This window comes from Schistocerca americana, chromosome 1, assembly GCF_021461395.2.
Source record: "Schistocerca americana isolate TAMUIC-IGC-003095 chromosome 1, iqSchAmer2.1, whole genome shotgun sequence".
Lineage (NCBI taxonomy): Eukaryota > Metazoa > Arthropoda > Insecta > Orthoptera > Acrididae > Schistocerca > Schistocerca americana.
Window position 1 is genome coordinate 879849198 of NC_060119.1, and position 19383 is coordinate 879868580.

Here is a 19383-nt window from a genome sequence, read left to right on the forward strand (position 1 = left end):
ATCTCATTCTCCAATGTTGTTATTGCTGCTTCAGCACACCATCTTTTACAATTCCTTGCAATTACAGATGCAAATAGTATAGAGAGTATCATTTGTTAATAATAACAGTAAGTCTTCAAGCACCTAAATACAGGGGCTACTGTAAGAGCAATTACCTATAAATGAAAACATGAGAGTATAAAAAAATGAACATATTTCTTAGCAGAACAGTATAAGAAACAACCACTGCAATAATTTTATTTCACATCTGAGAAGACAACAAAAAAGTTTTTGCATAACTTAGGGACTACTACTGTGATAGTACACTGCTGCTCAAATTTATATATATCTATATAAACATACATATACTGCAGAAAATTTAAAAGCGCTCAATACTTAGTACCATATGTAATAATGGCCTAATGATTTTATTTAATAACTGTCCAATTTTCTGTAGGTAACAAACTTATGACTGACAGCTGGAAAAAGGTATTCATTTACATGCAGTTTTTACATTCAGTCATTTTTTACTGAAGTGTTTCAGTACACATAATTTCCTCCTTAAATATGCTATTTAATATGTCAAAAAATTTGTGTAGCTTTTAGTCTGAAGTACACTTATTAAATACTGATTAATAAGACAGTTGCTAAATCCCCCTCTATGAAAATATTTTGCACTTTTACATCAAAGAAGTGTGTTAAAAAGTGAAGAAAAGAAAGAACTGTAAGACTAGTAGTACAAGAGAAATAAAACGTGCCTTTCAATTCTTTGTACACTTTATAGAGCCAACTAGGTTACATCAAACAATATAATTTCACAAATGTGCCATAGCTTCTTTGGCATGTTTTGGAAATAGTTTCAAGTAGTTACCAAATAAAGCAAATCTACAGTATGTAGCTTTCTGATAAAGGAAGGAGTTATGATAAGAACAAGCATGATGAGTATCAGTTGATTTCTACAATTTCAGTCTTAACATATTCTTTTTCTGAGCCCAATAAGTAAAAGCAAAAATTCCTGAATTTTTGAAGCCATGGAAAACAGGACATCATCAAGGCAAAACTGGTTTTGAATGTAAGCATGCATTTTCTTTGTTTCTGGTGAAATGAAATAAAAATACCAGTATCTCAAATGTCAGACTGTACACAACATAATCTTAAAAATAAAACAATCTTATATATGAAAATACAGCACTTCATCAACTTGATGGCGGCTGCATATTTGTCATATTTGCTATTTCTTGTGGACAACTGATTTAACAACAAACATGTTGCAGCACTGGTTAGCTCAAACAAAAAGATTCTATTCAAAAGATAAATTACAGAATTCTGCATAACAAAAACTTTACAGCAAGAGGTACATCACCAAAATAAATATATATAAAAAGGAAAAGGCAAAGGAGTCTTTATAACCAGCTTTGTGCTTGGATTTGGAGGCATGCAGATATCTAATGACGATAAACCTCTTGCTGGCTTGTCTTCCAATCCTCTCATGGCCACTTGTACACTTTTATTGTATCCAAAACATTTTCATTTTTGTGCAGAAAATGTCTGTCCACTTAAAGTTACACAATAATAAACATGTCTCAGCCACAAAATTAGCATTTTCTTCACTGAGAGGAAGTGGCACGTAAAGCCATCGATGCCAGCACCTCCAAAAACTTGTTTTGTTTGCTACTTTACGCACCACTCCATCTCTGCCTTTCCTTGACTGATTCACAAAGTTGACATCCAACTGGACCATCAAGGACTAGGCAGGGGAGAAACTTCGATTGTAAGCAAACAAAATTTCATAATGTCAGGGCCCGGTCATAAATTAGGAGGGTTGAAGAATAATTATCTACGATGTTAAGCTGCTTTATCACCAATTATTTATTCACAGTAGTAGTTAGCGACATTCCCACACCTTCACTGTTTGGTCAACACTGCCCGATATTACATATGGATGGCTCTTGTGGAAATCTGAAAAGAAAAATGAAGAAACTGGTTAAGTTTACAAAGTAAATATGTTATTGACACAGAGATCTGATAGTACTGACCACTCTGACAACAGTGGCTGCATAAGAGAAACACTTATTTGCTTACAAAAACAAACATTTCTGAATTAATACAGTGGTGCATGAAAAAATATGTAGAGTATATATTTTCTGTGTAACAATATATGTTCATTTTCATAAGAAAGCAGTAATATCTCCTGCTTGTAAGGCTGAGACCATAACATGTTAATTTTGTGATGTACAACACAGAGTAAAAAATCACAGCAAAGAAAGATATTTTCATCTCCAGAATTTAACATGAAAAGAGGACAGATGGTAAAATACTACTATTTCTTGTCAGACTGTCCACTTACGACCTCAGCTAAATCTTTCAGTGCTGGGACACAGAGGCAACTGGACAATCAAGCTGACTCTTGCCTACATTTGTTACCAATGAGTGACGATGATAAGAACATTTTAGATGAGACTTGGGGGTTTCATTTACATCACTGTAACAAAAGCCATACGTAGACTTCGAATACTGTCTCAGGGGAACACAGTAACCATGGTGAAACAATGAAACAAAACAAACACAAACACACACACACACACACACACACACACACACACACACACACACACACACTGAGCAGCAGCGCATGATGGAAATGCGGGCAGCAGTGCATGATAGGAGAAGCAAATTGGGTGGTGTTGGTAGGGAGTAGGCTGGCGTGGGGATGGAGAGGAATAGCAAGGTATGAGTGGGTGGGCAGTAAAGTGCTGCTTGTGGGAGCATACAGGGACAAGGTGTGGAGAGGGTATAGCAGCTAGGAGCAGTTGGAAGGTTAGACAGAGGGCGCATGGAGAGGGGGGGGGCAGTGGCAGTAAAGGGGAGAAGTAAAAAGATTGTGGGTGGGTTGGTGGAACAGTGCACTGTGTAGTGTTGGAATGGGAACAGTGAAGGGGATAAGTAGATAAAGGACAATGCCTGACTACAGTTGAGGCCAGGAGGGTAATGGGAATGTAGGATATGTTATAGGGATAGTTTTCACCTGTGCAGTTCAGCAAACCTGGTGTTGGTGGGAAAGATCCAGATGGTACAGGCTGCGAAGCAGTCACTGCAATGAAGAACATCGTGTTGGGCAGCGTGCTCAGCAACTCAAGTCGTCCGGCTGTTTCACCATGTACCCTCAGCCCCAGTGCTTGAAGTGCCAGGTTGAGGGTCACGTATCGCAGTGTGTTAAGTGCTCAGGCGAGCACAACAGACACACTTCCGAATTTCCGGTAATCTGTGCTTGCTGCAGCAGGCCATATGCCACCAGCTGGTGTGACTGCCCGGCTTTCTCAAGCTTAAGTCCAGCCAAAGGCAGGGTGGCAGCTACAGCCATACTGACACAGCTGACTAGAAAACAATGACGATGACAACAGTCTGCTAAGACCAGCAAAGTACAGTAGAGGGACAGCACGGAGATGCTCTCCCCACAGAAGTGGGGACGACTGCCCAAGAGTGGATTGTCAATATCCAGATCCCATCCCCGAGAAGAACAGTGGTGGCAAACTTCGCACTGTGGAGGAGAAAGTGACAGCAGCCTCTAAAGTCATCATGGCAGCAGCCTCCCTGGCCACGGAGAAGGAGGCAGCCTGAAGGCAACTGCGTTTAGTTTTTGCCAGAGGCCTACGATCAGCAGCAGGGGTGCAAATCCCAGTGAGCATTTCTGCACCCAAGCAGAGGAGTGTAAGGGTGCCTGCCCCTGTAACCGCCCCAGCAGCACAACAGGACTTGGGCGCCAGGAAGACATTTGTCGACCCAACAGCGATGGCAGTAGCAGCACCAAGAGCCATGTGGGTGACTAGCGCCAAGGCAGAAGAAAAGGCAACGGCATTCATCACCCAAGCGCAAGAGAACAGCCTGCAGCTTTCCGAAGAATCAGTAGCGCAGCTTGTCGAGCAAGCAGAACTGCTCGAGGATCAACAGCAGAAAAACTACACCATGCAGTAAAGGGGAGACACCCCACAACAGCATGCTGCCACAGTTCAACTTCAGCCCGAGTCACCAACAACAATGCCCAGCAGAGGGCTCAAACCAGCACCCTGCGTTGCTGCACTGGACTCTTCTCACTAACGACCTATGGCTCTGACACGGTATTGAGGCAAGATATCCACTACTAACAAAACCTACATTATCTGTTGAAGGCAGCAAGAAATCTGCTATTGCTCTTACTTCCTGACCCAACTTTTTGCCAAGACTCTTGCCTCGGTACTTTTTTCCTCTAACCTTCAAATTTTTACCCTCCACTCAATTTTTGACCCAATCTATCTCCAGGTGGGTGTATACTAATAGTTAATAATAACCAGACGTACACAAACATCGCAGTACCCACATCCTGTGAAGACCTCACTTAGTGAACATTAACGCTTATGCAGAGATGGCAGTGGACCTTTTGTGTCGGCCATCATGCCAGTGTGGGGATGGAGGAGACCCACCCTTTAACAGCTGTTTCTTGGCCATAGTTTATCGGTGTCCATTCATGCGGACAGACAGTTAGTTGGTTGTCACGACCATGTAGAATGCAGCACCGTGGTTGCAGCTTAACATGTAGACCACATGACTTGTTTCAAAGGTAGCTCTGCCTTTGATGAGATAGGTGATGCTTGTACCAGATTGGAGTAGTTTGTGGTGGGAGGATGTATGGGACAGGTCTCACATCTAGGTCTTATTACAGGGATACGAGGTGCGAGGCAAGGGGGTTGGGAGCAGGAGTTGTGTAGGGATGGACACGAATATTTAATAGGTTCGGTGGGCAATGGAATACCACTGTAGGAGAGGTGGGAAAGATAGCATGTAGGACATTCCTCATTTCAGAGCATGACGAGAGATAGTCTAAACTCTGATAGAGGATGTGATCCAACTGCTCCAGTCGTGGGTGGTACCGAGTCATGTGGAGAATGACACACTGTGGCCAGGTGGTGGGACTTTAGGAGGTGGTGGATAACTGGAAAAATAAGGCATGGGAGATCTGATTTTGTATGAGGTTGGGAGGGTAATTACGGTCTGTGAAGGCCTCAGTGAGACCCCTGGTATACTTTGAGGGGGACTGCTCATCATAACTGCAGATGCGACATCGACAGACGTACATGTTGTATAGAAGGGTCTTCTTGGTATGGATTGGGTGGCTGCTGTCAAGATAGAGGTATTGGTGGTGGTTGATAGGTCTGATATGGATGGAGGTACTGATTTAGCCTTCTTTGAGATGGAGGTCAACATCAAGGAAGGTGGCTTGTTCAGGAGGACCAGGTGAAGCGAATGGCGGAGAAAGTGTTTAGGTTCTGAAGGACTGTTGATAGGGTGTCCTCACTCTCAATCCCTATCATGAAGATGTCATCAATATATCTGAACCAGGTGGAGGGTTTGGGATTCTGGGTGGTCAGAAAGGATTCCTCTAGCTGGGCAATGAATAGGTTGGCATAGTATGGTGCCATGCAGGTGCCCATATCCATACCCCAGATTTGTTTGCAGGTGATGCCTTCAAAGGAGAAATAACTGTGGGATAGGATATTGTTGGCCATCACGACTACGAAGGAGGTTGTAGGTTTGGAATCTGTCAGGCATGTTCAATAGCAGCAAGGCCATGGGCATTAGGGATGTTAGTGTAAAGAGAGGTGACATCACTCAGTTTTGGGCAGAGCACCAAGTGGTAAAGGAACAGGAACTGTGGAGAGGCAGAGGAGGAATGGTCTACGAAAGCAGAGATAATCTCAGTGGTGGCACAGTAACTGGCCACAATGGGGTGTCCTGGATTGTTGCGTTTATGGCCTTTAGGAAACAAAAAAAAAAATGGCTCTGAGCACTATGCGACTTAACTTCTAAGGTCACCAGTTGCCTAGAACTTAGAACTAATTAAACCTAACTAACCTAAGGACATCACACACATCCATGCCCGAGGCAGGATTCAAACCTGCGACCGCAGCGGTCACGCGGTTCCAGACTGAAGGGCCTAGAACCGCACGGCCACACCGGCCGGCTTTAGGAAACACACAGAAGGCAGAAGCGTGGGGAGTGCTTGGGATAAGGAGAGAGTAAAACTCCGAGGAAAGGTTCCGGGATGGGCCTAAGGCTTTTATGAGAGACTGGCAATTCTGCTAACTTCTGCACTTTCAGACAGGCATGTACTTGAACAGACTGCAGTTGCCCAAGATAGTATGGCATCAATCAGCCTGTGTGTTTATGATCAGCGTGATATTATATTTATGAGGCTGACAGGAAAGCTTTTTTAAAGTTATATCAATGACAAACATTCCTGTTTTTCTCGGTGCATATAATGTTACAATTTTGGGTATTTGTACGTCTGTTTCCTTTATGTTCCATTCCATTAATGGACTGAAATAGTTGCAACACTTCTGATTAACAGAATTAACACCACGTTTTTCCTCAACAAGATACATGGCTTGGGGCATAACTAAATGCTAATATAAAATCTGCTTTAAAACTAAAATACCATTCGAATTCTGTTATATTTACCAACTGAGGTGCAAAAATGCTGATGCGCTTCCAGGACTTTCATGCAGCGCTTGTTACGAATTTCCCAAACTCGAAGGGTCTTATCATCACTGGCACTCACTAGGAATTTTCCACCAGGATGGAAAACTAGGCCACGCACCCAATTTGCGTGACCAACAAGTGTGAAGAGACAAATGCCTGTGCTGACATCCCACATCTGTAAACATAAAAATATTTAATATAAAAATCATAATACAGACAAATTTTGCATAAAATTTGCCATTCATAACTTTCAGTGTAATAATTTCAAGGTGTGTGTACTTTGTATTTCCAATAAGCTAATAAATGACATTTACAAGTCTTCACATAGTCCATCCCTACAGCACAAAACATATCAACTATTCTGATGACAAAAGAACAGTTTTTGACAACTCCTTTGTATCATGGCTTTGTGTGTGTGTGTGTGTGTGTGTGTGTGTGTGTGTGTGTGTGTGTGAGTTCAGTTAAGTACAGCTTCACCAGTAATAAGTGAGTTGCTTATGCCAATTTGATTCTTATTTCCATTATTGCAAGTTGTTTCCTACTTGGTCTGTCTGTGCTTAGATATTCCTACAGTGGTACTCACACTATTGTTCCTTAACAGGTGCGAACTTTTTTAATGTCAAATTATATTAATTTACTGACTTAATCTCTAATGAATAAAATATTTGCTGCTGATTCGAGCACTTCAGTCGTCATACTTATTCTTGTCCCATGCCAATAAATCTTGCAGCAACTAATGTACACAACCGTTCTACGTACTGTACTGTTTAAAATTCATTCATTTACTTTTAATCACACCAACACTTTGTATATAATGAGTAGATAGTTTTATATGTAGAAAAAAATGGTACCTTTTATTATGTTATGTGCAATGTTTTCTTGTAAACTTGATGCTTTTCATTAATTACTGAATTACTGAGTGAATAACACAAGAGGAGCATGAGAACAGCAAGGAAACACCTAAGCAGAATGCTATCAACTACTACATTACTTAAAAATTGATAGGAAACAACATAAGTTACAAAAACAAAAATCACTGAAATTGCTGAAGAAAGGACTAAGTCCAAAGAAATGATAAAAAATATTTTCATAAAATGGTTTCTGAACTGAAGAAAAGAAGGATGGAAAAGATCAGTGCTTAACATCCCACCAAGGTTAGCACAAGGTACCTACAAGCTTTGATTAGATGGGAAAAGAAATCTGCATGTACTTTCAAAGGTACCAAGCCCACATTTCCGAAAGTGATTAGGGAAGTTGTGGAAAATCAAAATCTCAATGGTCTGATGGGGATTTGAAATGATATTTTTAAAAATATGTTGATAAGCAATGAGTGTCAATTCTCAGTTAAAACTAGAATTATCTACCATACTAATTTTTGAATAAAATAACAAAAGTTGGGTTGAATAAATCTGCTTGCAACTAGTGGCAACAAAAAACACTTAGTACATACAACAAATAACAGCACAGCATTGAGAAAGCCTTTAGGAAGAAAGGTCAACAGCACACAACTTATGCACTAGTTAATGAGAAATTTTAGGCAAAGGGTTGCCTCAAAACTTCACACACTCAGCTTTCAGAATTTATATTTCATCATAGTAACATTACATAACAACATAGACATTCTTAGTTGTTTAAAACTGTGTAGCCCTTAGTTGTTTAAAACAGTGTAGCCCTTAGTTGTTTAAAACAGAGTAGCCCTTAATGATCAATCTGGAACAAGCACAAACACAACTGTTACCTTAATTGTCTTGTCTCGTGATCCAGATACAAGGAAAGGTCCTGTGTGGGCACCCTTTTTGTTGTCGACACCAGCAGCCTCATTGATGGGAGTAGCAGCAGACTCTGGCGCCCATGCAATGCATTCCACAACATGATCGTGATCACGAAGTTCTGCTTTACACTCTTTGCTTGCAGAAGCCCATACTCGCACGGTCTGGTCATTGGAGCATGACGCAATTAAGGATCCGTCTTGATAAACTTGCACCATTCGCACCCACTCACGGTGGCCAGTAAATGTCTTTACACAATACCTGTAAATATTGAATTGTGATTTTGATGTACGTATTGCAGCCAGATACAACAGTAATCTTATAAAAGCTTCAGTCAAAAGCTTATAAAAGCTTTAGTCAATACATATCAACTGATGGTCTCAGTGAAAAGCATAACAGTTTCAATGAAAAAACATAAGGCCAAGTATCCGCAGAACAGCTTTATATTTTCCAGCAGATGGTTGCATTATTGCCTGCACACTTCCATTGAAAATTTTTAATTTCAGCTAGAAAACTTCAGCATCACAAACCTCTGATATGGTTTTTAGAATCAGAAGGTGTCAAGAAAGGGGGGGGGAACAAGGTTTCATATTCAATCGGCCATAGTTTGCTCCAAGTCATAATTTGGTACTATGCAGCTTTAGGTTGAGGAGTATCTTGTTTGTACACAACTGTTCCATATACTCTCCATGAAACTGATTGGGCGAACCACTTGTTGGTAGCAGCCATCAACACATACTGACTGTCATCCCTAAATTACCACATACTCTCCGACAGTTCTCATGTAACCGTGATAGTCATACTGGAGCACTCTTCATGTTGTTTATATTCTCCACTTCTTTAACACAGCTGCACAGTACTTCACAAATAATGCTGTGGTCTTCAAGCACAATCTAATCACTTCAAGTGTGTGCCAACACACTAACTCTTAGATCCATCCATCCATAGAAACATTTTTTCTCATGATGCTTACTCCAATTTTTGTGCATAAGCTCCCAACAAATTGAAAGGCAAATGCATTAAAAACTGTAGTCATCTGTGACCTATTGGGAATGTATTGTGAAGAGTGGAGGACAATTTCTATACATTGACAAAAAAATTCAAGGGCCATAGAGGAAACAATTACTTTGTTTCGGTCTATGGTTGCCTTATCCAAATGGACACATGATAGCAGTACACTAATTCCTTGCTGCAAGTTCCAAAAACTTGCAAGTACTGGAATTTCAGTGTCATGCTTCTACAGTATTCAGTTCCTGTTCAGAGTGGACTTTAAAGAGAAGCAATTTATAATAAGTTCTCACAATTACAGCCTAGATTTTTGTGGGAATCAGTGCCTTGAAAAAAATGCAACGGTCATTTAGATATTATTCCCTAGGTCCAATGATTTTATGACTGACAAATTTTTGGAAGGGGCTAAACTGAAGGAAAAATGCAGACTGAAACACACATAAATGGTAGATGACAATGGACGACTACCAAATGAATGAAATGGAGAATTCATGCAGGCACACAGCAAACACCATTATTGTTCAGAGAATCACTGCAGGGGACCTTAACAAGAAAAAATTTACCAGAGTTGCTATGTCTGTTTTGCACCAGTATTTTTCCTGACATGCCCAATAGCAAGAAGTGCATACAAAAGAATGGTGCGAACAGTCTAAGTCACAAGATGACCAAGCAACAGAAAATTTACGTAGATATTTGTCTTTACTTTGCCACTCAGATACAACCTGTTTATCTTCCTTATCAAATGGGAAAGAAAATATCCAGTGACCTTATTTTGAGCCTCTAAAAGTACTATGCACCAGGAACATTCCTTAATGGAGCCTTGTAACATGCTATTTTGCATCTGAATTAAAATGATGTCACATCTATGTGGTTTTTACACAATCTATAGTTAGCTTTAAGAAAATGGGACTCACATGTAAATACTTTAGTGTTTGTAAATGTGTGTAAATGTTTTATAATATGAAATGTATCTATACAGATGTCCATCTCCAAGAAATCTAAAGTGATGTAGAGATGTTTTGCGTGTAATATTACTGGTCACTATTATGAACTTGTCTTCATTATTGCTAAAAGCAAAACCATATTTTTAAGAGTCGGCCGCGGTGGTCTCGCGGTTCTAGGCGCGCAGTCCGGAACCGTAGGACTGCTACAGTCGCAGGTTCGAATCCTGCCTCGGGCATGGATGTGTGTGATGTCCTTAGGTTAGTTAGGTTTAAGTAGTTCTAAGTTCTAGGGGACTTATGACCTAAGATGTTGAGTCCTGTAGTGCTCAGAGCCATTTGAACCATATTTTTAAGAGGAAAAATTGCCATTAATTGTACAATACAGTTAACACAGTTGAAGTACTTGCAATTTTTATGGATAAGGACACAGCAGAAGAAACTCTCCGGTTATGTAAGTGACGGCACTAACCGAGATTTTTAAGGACATGGTTGAGACAGTACTAGTAATTTGTATAAAAATATTTGAGTACAGTATACAAATAGTGATAGATAAACACTATTCAGCATTGCTTCTTTCACAGCATTCAGTAACTCACAATACATAACACATCACAGTTCGTGGATTTTGATTTCATCTTGCACTTTGAGAAAGTAGGGAACAGCTGAAAGTGATTTGGCTTCTTTTTCTAATTGGTCTTACTGAAACTATTGCAAAGGATAGTACTCATAATATGACATATAATGTGCAATCATCCAAAGCAACTTTAACCACTGAACCCACAATATTCTCAAAAATATTGTGGATACATGAGTCACATATTTGCAATGACAGCACTTGCTCTAGCAGGCATTGTATTTTAACTATCTTGAAGTTCTAGTGAGATCTGGGATATTTGACATTAAAGCTTATCAATGTGAAGAGGCCGCGCGCACCCATGCACGCACGACCCCAATTAGTGGTCATGGACCCAATTACTTTTAATTGTGGAAGCAGAATACAGAACCAAAAAATATTAATTTGTCAATATCCTTGTCACTTATCTAACAAATTCAGTTCTTTTTAAGTAAGAAGGATAAAAAATTATATATTTTTGCATTTTCCCCCCCTAATTCAACCTCAGCATTATTTGCTGCAGTGAAATAAGAGTTTTTCTTGCAGAACAGGAAATAATACAACCGGGTATTACACCACAACTACATATTATATCACTAACATCTATATGTGGAGTTCAAGGCATATGCAAGATTTTTATAATTCCAATGAGAATTACTATTGCTCACCCTGTGGCAACTTCCCACATTTTGATAGTTTTGTCTCTGGAAGAGGACACTAAGAAGTCCCCTCCAGGCATGAAGGTTACACTAGATACATTGTGATCATGTCCATGCATTGTTTTTATGCACTCGTAATTCTGAAAGTCCCATAGCTTGATTGTCATATCTGCACTGCATGATGCTGCAACACAGAACACAAAAGTTTAAAATTTATAACTATTAATAACTGACAAAAACAAACAAACAGAATGAAGCTTAAAATAGCAGGCCCTTACACAGACAGAGTCACCAACTTTCCTATAGCATTTAATGGAATCATTTATAAACCCAATTTTCTCTCCAGTCTCCAAATAACCTGCCTTACCAGAGCATGAGAGTGTTAGGTTTTCTTCTGACTAGGCAATAGGACAGTAGGCACGGAAATAACTTAAGCACAAAAAAACTTTAGATTGAAAAAATAGGCCATAATTGATAGATCTATGGTCAAGCAATTAGACAGAAAACAGCAAATACACAATTAATGAAGAAAACCAACAGGTTCTGTTTTTTTTCCTACAGCTTAAAACACTGAAAATCCCCAACCTATGCTATGTCTAAATGGAGAAGACAATTTGTGCAAGTAGAATAGTGAGAAACTAACTAACTTAACAACAACATGTGACCCTCCCAGTTTCCACAATTGCTTTAATGGATGAAATAAACCTACATTCTGTGACCTTGAAAATAAGAACATACTGAAGAAACAGATTTCATGGGTGGACTCAAATCAAAATGTGCATGTTAAACACATGATCAGCAGCAGACAACTACAACTGTGCTTGTGGAGGCTTTACAATTCTGGAGAAGATTGGGTTCTGTGTAGGATTACAAACTATAGGAGCTACACATTGTTTAGAAAAGAACAGTTCAGATTTCAAGGCAATTAAGTAAAAATAGAGGGATCCGTCAAGAGGAAGCTGCTAGATAATTCTGATACTAGCCACAGAATATCGAAATTAATTTTCAGGCTCATTTACTGTAAACTTTTTCTTTATGGATGTACACTTTCACAGAGTATATTTATGAGAGGAACCACACTTTGCTGCAACTTCATACTCCACTGAACGTATAAGAAAGCTGCAGGAGAAGCACATGATTACAGCACTTCTTAAGACAGAAAATTAAGCCTGTACTACACCACATATGAATAACTGAATGAGTGAGCAGATCTCGTATGTAATATTATAACAATATGTTACCTGACACATAAGCAAGCATGCTTGCTTATTGGTATGTTTAGGTAAGATGCACAACACAAAGCCATGAAGTCTGACTGCACATTTGCTCTCCTTTTTTACACTATAACTTAATTTCCAGAATCTAAATTTTTGGGTACACAACTGAACAATAAAAAAACTTTTATTAACATGTCGACAAGCGGCTCAATGCATATTACACTGTGGCTGCCGACTTCAATCACATGAAGGGAACTTGTGTATCAAAACACATTTTAAGTGCTCTCTCTCTCTCTATCTATCTATCTATCTCTGGGGAAAACTAATATTATCACAGTATCTAGGTAGCAGAAAATTAATACTGGGTGAAAGAGTATTGTTAGTTATATCATGCGATAGATTCTGATTATTCTAACTGTCACTATATGTTTGAGAACATACGAATTCTTGTCCATTGTCAAATACCAGGAATACGGTATCTGCATAAAATTTAATGTATTGTTGCTAGTGTCAATGTGTAAGACACCTGTAAATAGTTTATAAGTAAAATAATAAAATTTATTCATATGGGCAAGTACTTAGAACTTATACAACTGTCTTGGAACACTACAATGTAAATCTTAAGTCTACAAAAAACAAGAAAAACAGATAATAAATCATACCTAAAAAAGTAAATACTCTACGTTACTTATGAAGCTCACTGTGTCAAACAGTACTGCTGTTCTAAGTCAAAATTGCGTGTTTCAGGTACATTCAGATTTTAATATGAACTCTCTTCTTTAATCATTCCATGTAGGCTTTCACGGCCGGCGTCCTTATCAGTAAACTCTTCCGGGCTAAGTTGCCGTGGTCGATCTGTAGAACTTCTTCTCCCTGACGTTTCGTTCTCAACTGCGGAGAACATCTTCCGAGGTGAGTCGACGACTGGCTGCTAGGAGCTGGGGCCGCCGCTTATATAGAGATCGTAGGGGGCGCCACCACACGTCACATGGCGTCGATGTGCAGCTATCTCTGGCTATCGTCTGTTCTCTCGATTGCAGGCAATCGATTGTCACGTGATTGATGCAACGTCGACCGCCATATCTTATCCAATTTTAATCCTTCTTCTTTACGATTAAAATTGTATTGATGTTTGTGGATTTCAATTGCCTCTCTATACATACGTGTATAATAGTGCGACGTCCTCGCTAGCACGCTTGTTTCACCAAATTTTATGTCGTGATCTCCATCCTTAAAAACATGTTCCGCTACTGCCGATTTGTCGATATGTCCCAAGCGACAGTTTCTTTTGTGCTCCGTCAACCGTGTATTGATGCTTCTTTTGGTAGTTCCTATGTAAACCCTGCCGCAACTACACGGAATTTTATATACCCCTGGGGTGGCTAGGGGGTGACGAGCATGTTTTGTTGATCTTAGGCATTCACTAATTTTCTTAGTAGGCCTCTTCTTTAAGTTCGATGTGCAACAGGTCACATTTAGGTCCACAATCTGTCACTTAAGAACACATGACTCAAACAATGTTCTAATTGCAAACAGCCAATGTGTTACCATTTAAAAATTGAGTGTTATGTAAATGATTTAGCAAAAATTGTAGTGGATAAAATCACACTGATGCTAACAGAAATACAGTTTGTAACTTAACTGCAACAAAGTGCACTGCATAGTTTCACATGAACCCACAAGGGTCAAATTTACTGTGAAAGACTGAAAAAATAATCAGTGATGTCACTGATCCTTAGGACTGAAGATAGATGAAAAACTTTCCTGAAGTATCACACACAAAATTATTTGATAAAAGTGAATGTGGCTGTCTTCGTTATAAGAAAAATCCCACTTTCACCAAGAATGACCTATAGAAGCTTGTTTATTTTGCACAGTTTCACACTACTATATTTTAAGGTATTAAATCACGGGGTAACTCTCCTCAGTCACAAAAAAATGTTCTTAGCACAGAAAAGGATAGTGTCAGTTTTTCAACCTCATGCACGCTGTTGTCCAAGTACCCTTAAATTCTAACACGGGAATCCCTGCGCACATTTCATAAAGAGAACTGTAGTTAATACAATAAACACACCCAAAAAGAACTGTGGCATTCAGCCGGAGAGAATAAACAGATAATTATTGATCCATTAAACAGAAAACTTTGAATTAGTCTGCAGGTTTCATTTCCAATGTACTTCCAACATAACAGAAAAAAATCCAAATGACAAAGCACAGATTTTGAAATCTGTATTTCAAGGTGGTTCTGAAACAACTGCTTTCATTCTGAATGTACTTTCCTTGCACTACTTTACAACCAATATCATCCTCTGCTGTATTATGATATTTAGAGTCATATATTATTATAAATCTCTTTGACAGTGTTCCATCTTGCTCAGGTGGTTGAGGACCAATTACACCTTCAATCACTCCTCCTCACTCAATACATCGGCTTCCCTGAGACTTGACAATCGCACACTGCTCTCACTACTTCCCTCCAGTTTCTCCAGTCTGATGTCTTTCCATTCAGTGATACCCATCAGCCTGCAGTCCGAGATCATCTTATCTTGTAATCTACTTCTTGGCCATCCAAGGAGTCGTGAGCTTTCCATCTTCGTGTCATATATCTGACAGCCTCTTCTGCCAGGTTCCATTCTGACAACTTGGGCTGCCCACTAACATCTTGCTTTGATGATTACTACTGAGCACTGGTCAGCAAGCTGAACTAGTTCTTCACTGGATCTCCACACTCATCTTTGTGTTGCTTGGTCAAATATTGGCCCAAAAATTTTTCTGTTCACTTTATCTTCAAAGAAAGGGTTTTGCTCTTGTCTTTTGGTTATCCTCCATGTCTCCACTCCATCTGCCAGTACTGGCCTGATTATTGAGTTGTATAGTTTCAGCTTGGTTTTCACGGTCAGAAGTTTGGAGGAAAGAAGTTTTTGGAGGTAAAAGTAAAATTTCTTTGCAGTCCGTAGTCTAATTTCATATTTGAAGCTGGAAGGGTTCTTGAAAGTGCAGTTTTTTGTATTGAGATCACCACATTTTTCTGCAGTCATGTTTTCCTTTTTTAGGTCACCCGCATTTTATAGGGCAGTACATTTGATTGGTTACCTGTGATGTTCCCAAACTGCAATATGTAATCCTGCTTGCCATCTTCTCCATACACATTTTGATCATGTTGATTAGTTGCTTAAGGATTCCATATTCTGCCACGATTCCTTGCACCATTTCTGTGCACTGAACCACAGGCCTTCTGGAAAAAAAACTGATAATATATGTTGTTCTTGTACTTTCATAGTTTTTCTTTGACAGCCTTCACTCAAAATACACTTTCTACTTCGTCGATCTTTTTTTCTAAAAACCATTCTGGTAGTCCTTTATTACATGCTCAGTACGTGGGGGCAACTCTTCACAATATTACAGTAGGGGGCAACTCTTCACAATATTATACGTGACAGTACTTCGTGTGCTGTGATTAACACAGAAGAATGATTCCTTCTGCCCAACCAGTATTTTTGATCTCAGCACTCAGCAACTTTTAAGAGCAAGATGAAAATTTCTCATGAAGTTTACAACCATATTTCAGCAATTACACTGTATTATGTCAGTTCTAGACACTTTGTGGTTTTTCAATGTTTCATCCTGCTAGTTTCCTCTTTGTATGTTTGGTCAATTACGAGTTTTCTCCAGTTTGTTTACCAGTTTAGAACAGTTCAATAAGTTGTCAAAATATTCCTTTCAAGCACATAATATATCATCTTGTCTAATCATAATATTGTCATTGTTGTCATGATGAGGTCCCGACTGCAGTTTATACCGCTTCCTGACGTTATTTACGATGCCATACACTTTGTGCATGTTATTTTCTTACTGGTCGTTCCAAATAGTTTCTATGGTGTGTTTCAGGCAAAGCCTCTTTTCTCCCTTCATAGGGTCTTGTTTGTTTCCTTCTGTGTCTCCTTGTAGCCTTGATGATCTATTATTTTCTCCTGTCCTTTAGGCATTCCTTCCTGGCTGTGATGCTAACTTCTATTGCTGTTTTGCATGTATCACTGAACCGTTTCTTTTTCTTTGTCCACAGTCCATCTACATGTTCAGTTTCACTTTCATTCACTTCTATTGTTACTTTACCAAGTATTTCAAATATGTTGCTCACTTCCACTTGATACTGACAAGTTTCAAAGTTGTCCCCCAATGGCTGAACTTCATACTGCATTCTACATTGTTTATGTTTTCTGTGATTTGTTTTCAACTGGACTTTGTAATAAAACAGGTTATGGTGAGATAAATGTACTAACTGATATTGGATCATATGAAGTGAATGATACCGCACTGAAGACATGAAAACCAGAAATGCGCTACTACATTGTTATGTGCAAATGTTTAAATGTCAATGTTTATAAATGCTTAACGTAATTACAAAGGTGATTACGGACTCCTCAAAAAAGATGTACAATTAATTGTATTTTATTTATGAAATGTATGTTCCAAAGATTTTTTTATATAAATAGATTGATATATGATAGTAATTTCCTTGCTATATGTTGCTAGAGGTAAATCTCTGTTCTTTTGGGCAGTTGAATGTTCAAGTTCGAAGTTCTGCAGAAAGTCCACCACAATTGATATTATTATTGAAACATCAACCCAATCAGCCTCTAGACAATTACAGAAAGATAAACCACAGAAAGGAATGCACAATGAGCCAATAACACGTAACAAAAAACAGCAACAAAAAGGTGAGTACTTTTATTATTATTGACAGAATTGGTTACGTAAATTTGACTGTCCCTGTCACTTGCTGCAGTGTGTCAATATCTCAGTGTGGCAAGTGAAAATGTGATGGGCCACCTAAGTTACTAACTTACTCCAAACATTAATAAACCAGCTTTGGGTAACAAGAGGGTGGGGGAGGTCAGAACTTCCACAGCTTCTAGTATCAAGTTATGGTCAGAGCCTGAATCAGCTATCCAATTTGGACGAATATTGCCGATTCCACTCATACGCCTTTTTGAAATTAATATATGGTCAGTTTGGTTTGCTGTCTTTCCATCTGCCAAATATTACGTCACTTTGTATGGCAAGGATGATTTATGGCTCAATGAATGATACCCTTCCTAGTCCATTTTCATTCATTTTCCTCATTGGGCTTTCATTGCCTGTGGTCGGTTGCAAATGTCTCTCTCTCTCTCTCTCTCTCTCTCTCTCTCTCTCTCTCTCTCTCTTTTAAAAAAAAAGCTTGGCATTAAAGTCTACAAGTTTGATTACAATTTGTTGCAGTAAGGTGTCATACACATTCTGTAGTTCACAGAAACTGTCCTCAACAGTGTTACACTCTGGCCTCAGTGATAGCAGTATTTTATTTCTGATCTCTAGCAATTTCATCCTATCATTGACAACTGCCTCCGTGTCTTAACGGCACCATCACCGCATGAAGAATTACGATTAGAGTGAGTCAGGCTCCCTGACTGCTATATATAATTTGCTTCTTTTAATTCCTACAGGCATTGGTACCTTTCAGAATGATGTGTCTTCCTGTCAGTTTGTATCAGAAGTAGGGCGTGTTGAATAATCGAGCCATTTTCTATCTAACTTCGTGTACTGGAGATCTCTAGGACAATCACGCAGCGTAACAGATAAGGACTTCAACAACATGAATTTGTCTCATCTGCTCCAAATCCCTTAATATAACACGTAACTGTGCACAAGAGAGACAAAATACAATTGGAATGCAGATCTTAAGAACTCTATGCCAGAAAACTACACAGCTGCCAAGGAGGTCACCAAACTTGGATTGCCATCTAATTATGGTTTTCATTTAAAATATCGTGGAACAATATTTTGAATATGATGTGGAGTGCCTTCCTACTTGAATTTAAGCTATTCTAAAATATTCTAATAACCCCTATGTGCAGAAACCAACTAGACCAGCTTTAATTCATTTGTATCTCAAAGCAACAATGAGTATCTCCATGCAGAAGAGAACTGCAATTAACTACACCATTTACTGAAGATCTACTGATTATCAGGAGGCCTAGCCTTCCTCACTCGTTTTGATGAATGGCTGAAAGCACCCCTAGGCAGTACAGAGGAAAAGATTTCCAGGGTTCCATCTTAGTCCCACGAGCAGCTAGGGAAATAAAAGTCCATCTAGAGACAGTCCTGTGTGCCTAGGTAAGCCTTAAACAAATGCAACACGTTCCCCAGAGGTTGCCTGCTAACAACTTTTCCACCTGAACAGACATGCATTTTCTCGGCACACAACACACCCTGAAATTGAGGTGGCTAAAAAATATATTAATAATAATAATAATTAAAATAAAATAGAGGTTTTACCATCCTTGCTATCTGGATGGTTGAGCCAATATCTCAATTCGCTGTGCTTTTCTCCTCAGCAAATATTCAGCACTTCTGTATTTATTCCTCAAAAGAGTCCTAGAGTCGATTATCTTTTCACTTGTTGGCCTGTATGTTCCAGATATAATTTTATACCAGAAACCCAATTTAGTCATATATGACTTCAAACCACTATCAACAATCTGGACCACGTAATGCATCACTGACACTGACCTCTGCTGATTTTCAAATGAAGTCCGTATCACGAATTGAAACATCTGAGGAATCTACAATTGGCACAGACTATTGAGCAAATGTGACACTTATGATTTATTGTCTTCACAGTTATTGCCAGGACTGAATTCT

The 19383-nt window shown here is 39.1% G+C and overlaps 1 protein-coding gene across 1 annotated transcript in view; it reads right to left on the reverse strand.

The window, feature by feature from the left end:
- Window positions 1-212: 212 nt before the first annotated feature.
- The window catches only part of LOC124614272 (lissencephaly-1 homolog), a 188917-nt gene continuing 169746 nt past the window's right edge, over window positions 213-19383 (reverse strand). The window contains exons 5-8 of the mRNA XM_047142930.1: window positions 11495-11669; window positions 8231-8522; window positions 6472-6667; window positions 213-1938 (exon numbers count right to left, since the gene is read on the reverse strand). Of these exons, the coding sequence (XP_046998886.1) occupies window positions 1865-1938; window positions 6472-6667; window positions 8231-8522; window positions 11495-11669 (737 nt within the window). The 3' untranslated portion in view covers window positions 213-1864. The remainder of the gene's footprint in view (window positions 1939-6471; window positions 6668-8230; window positions 8523-11494; window positions 11670-19383) is intronic.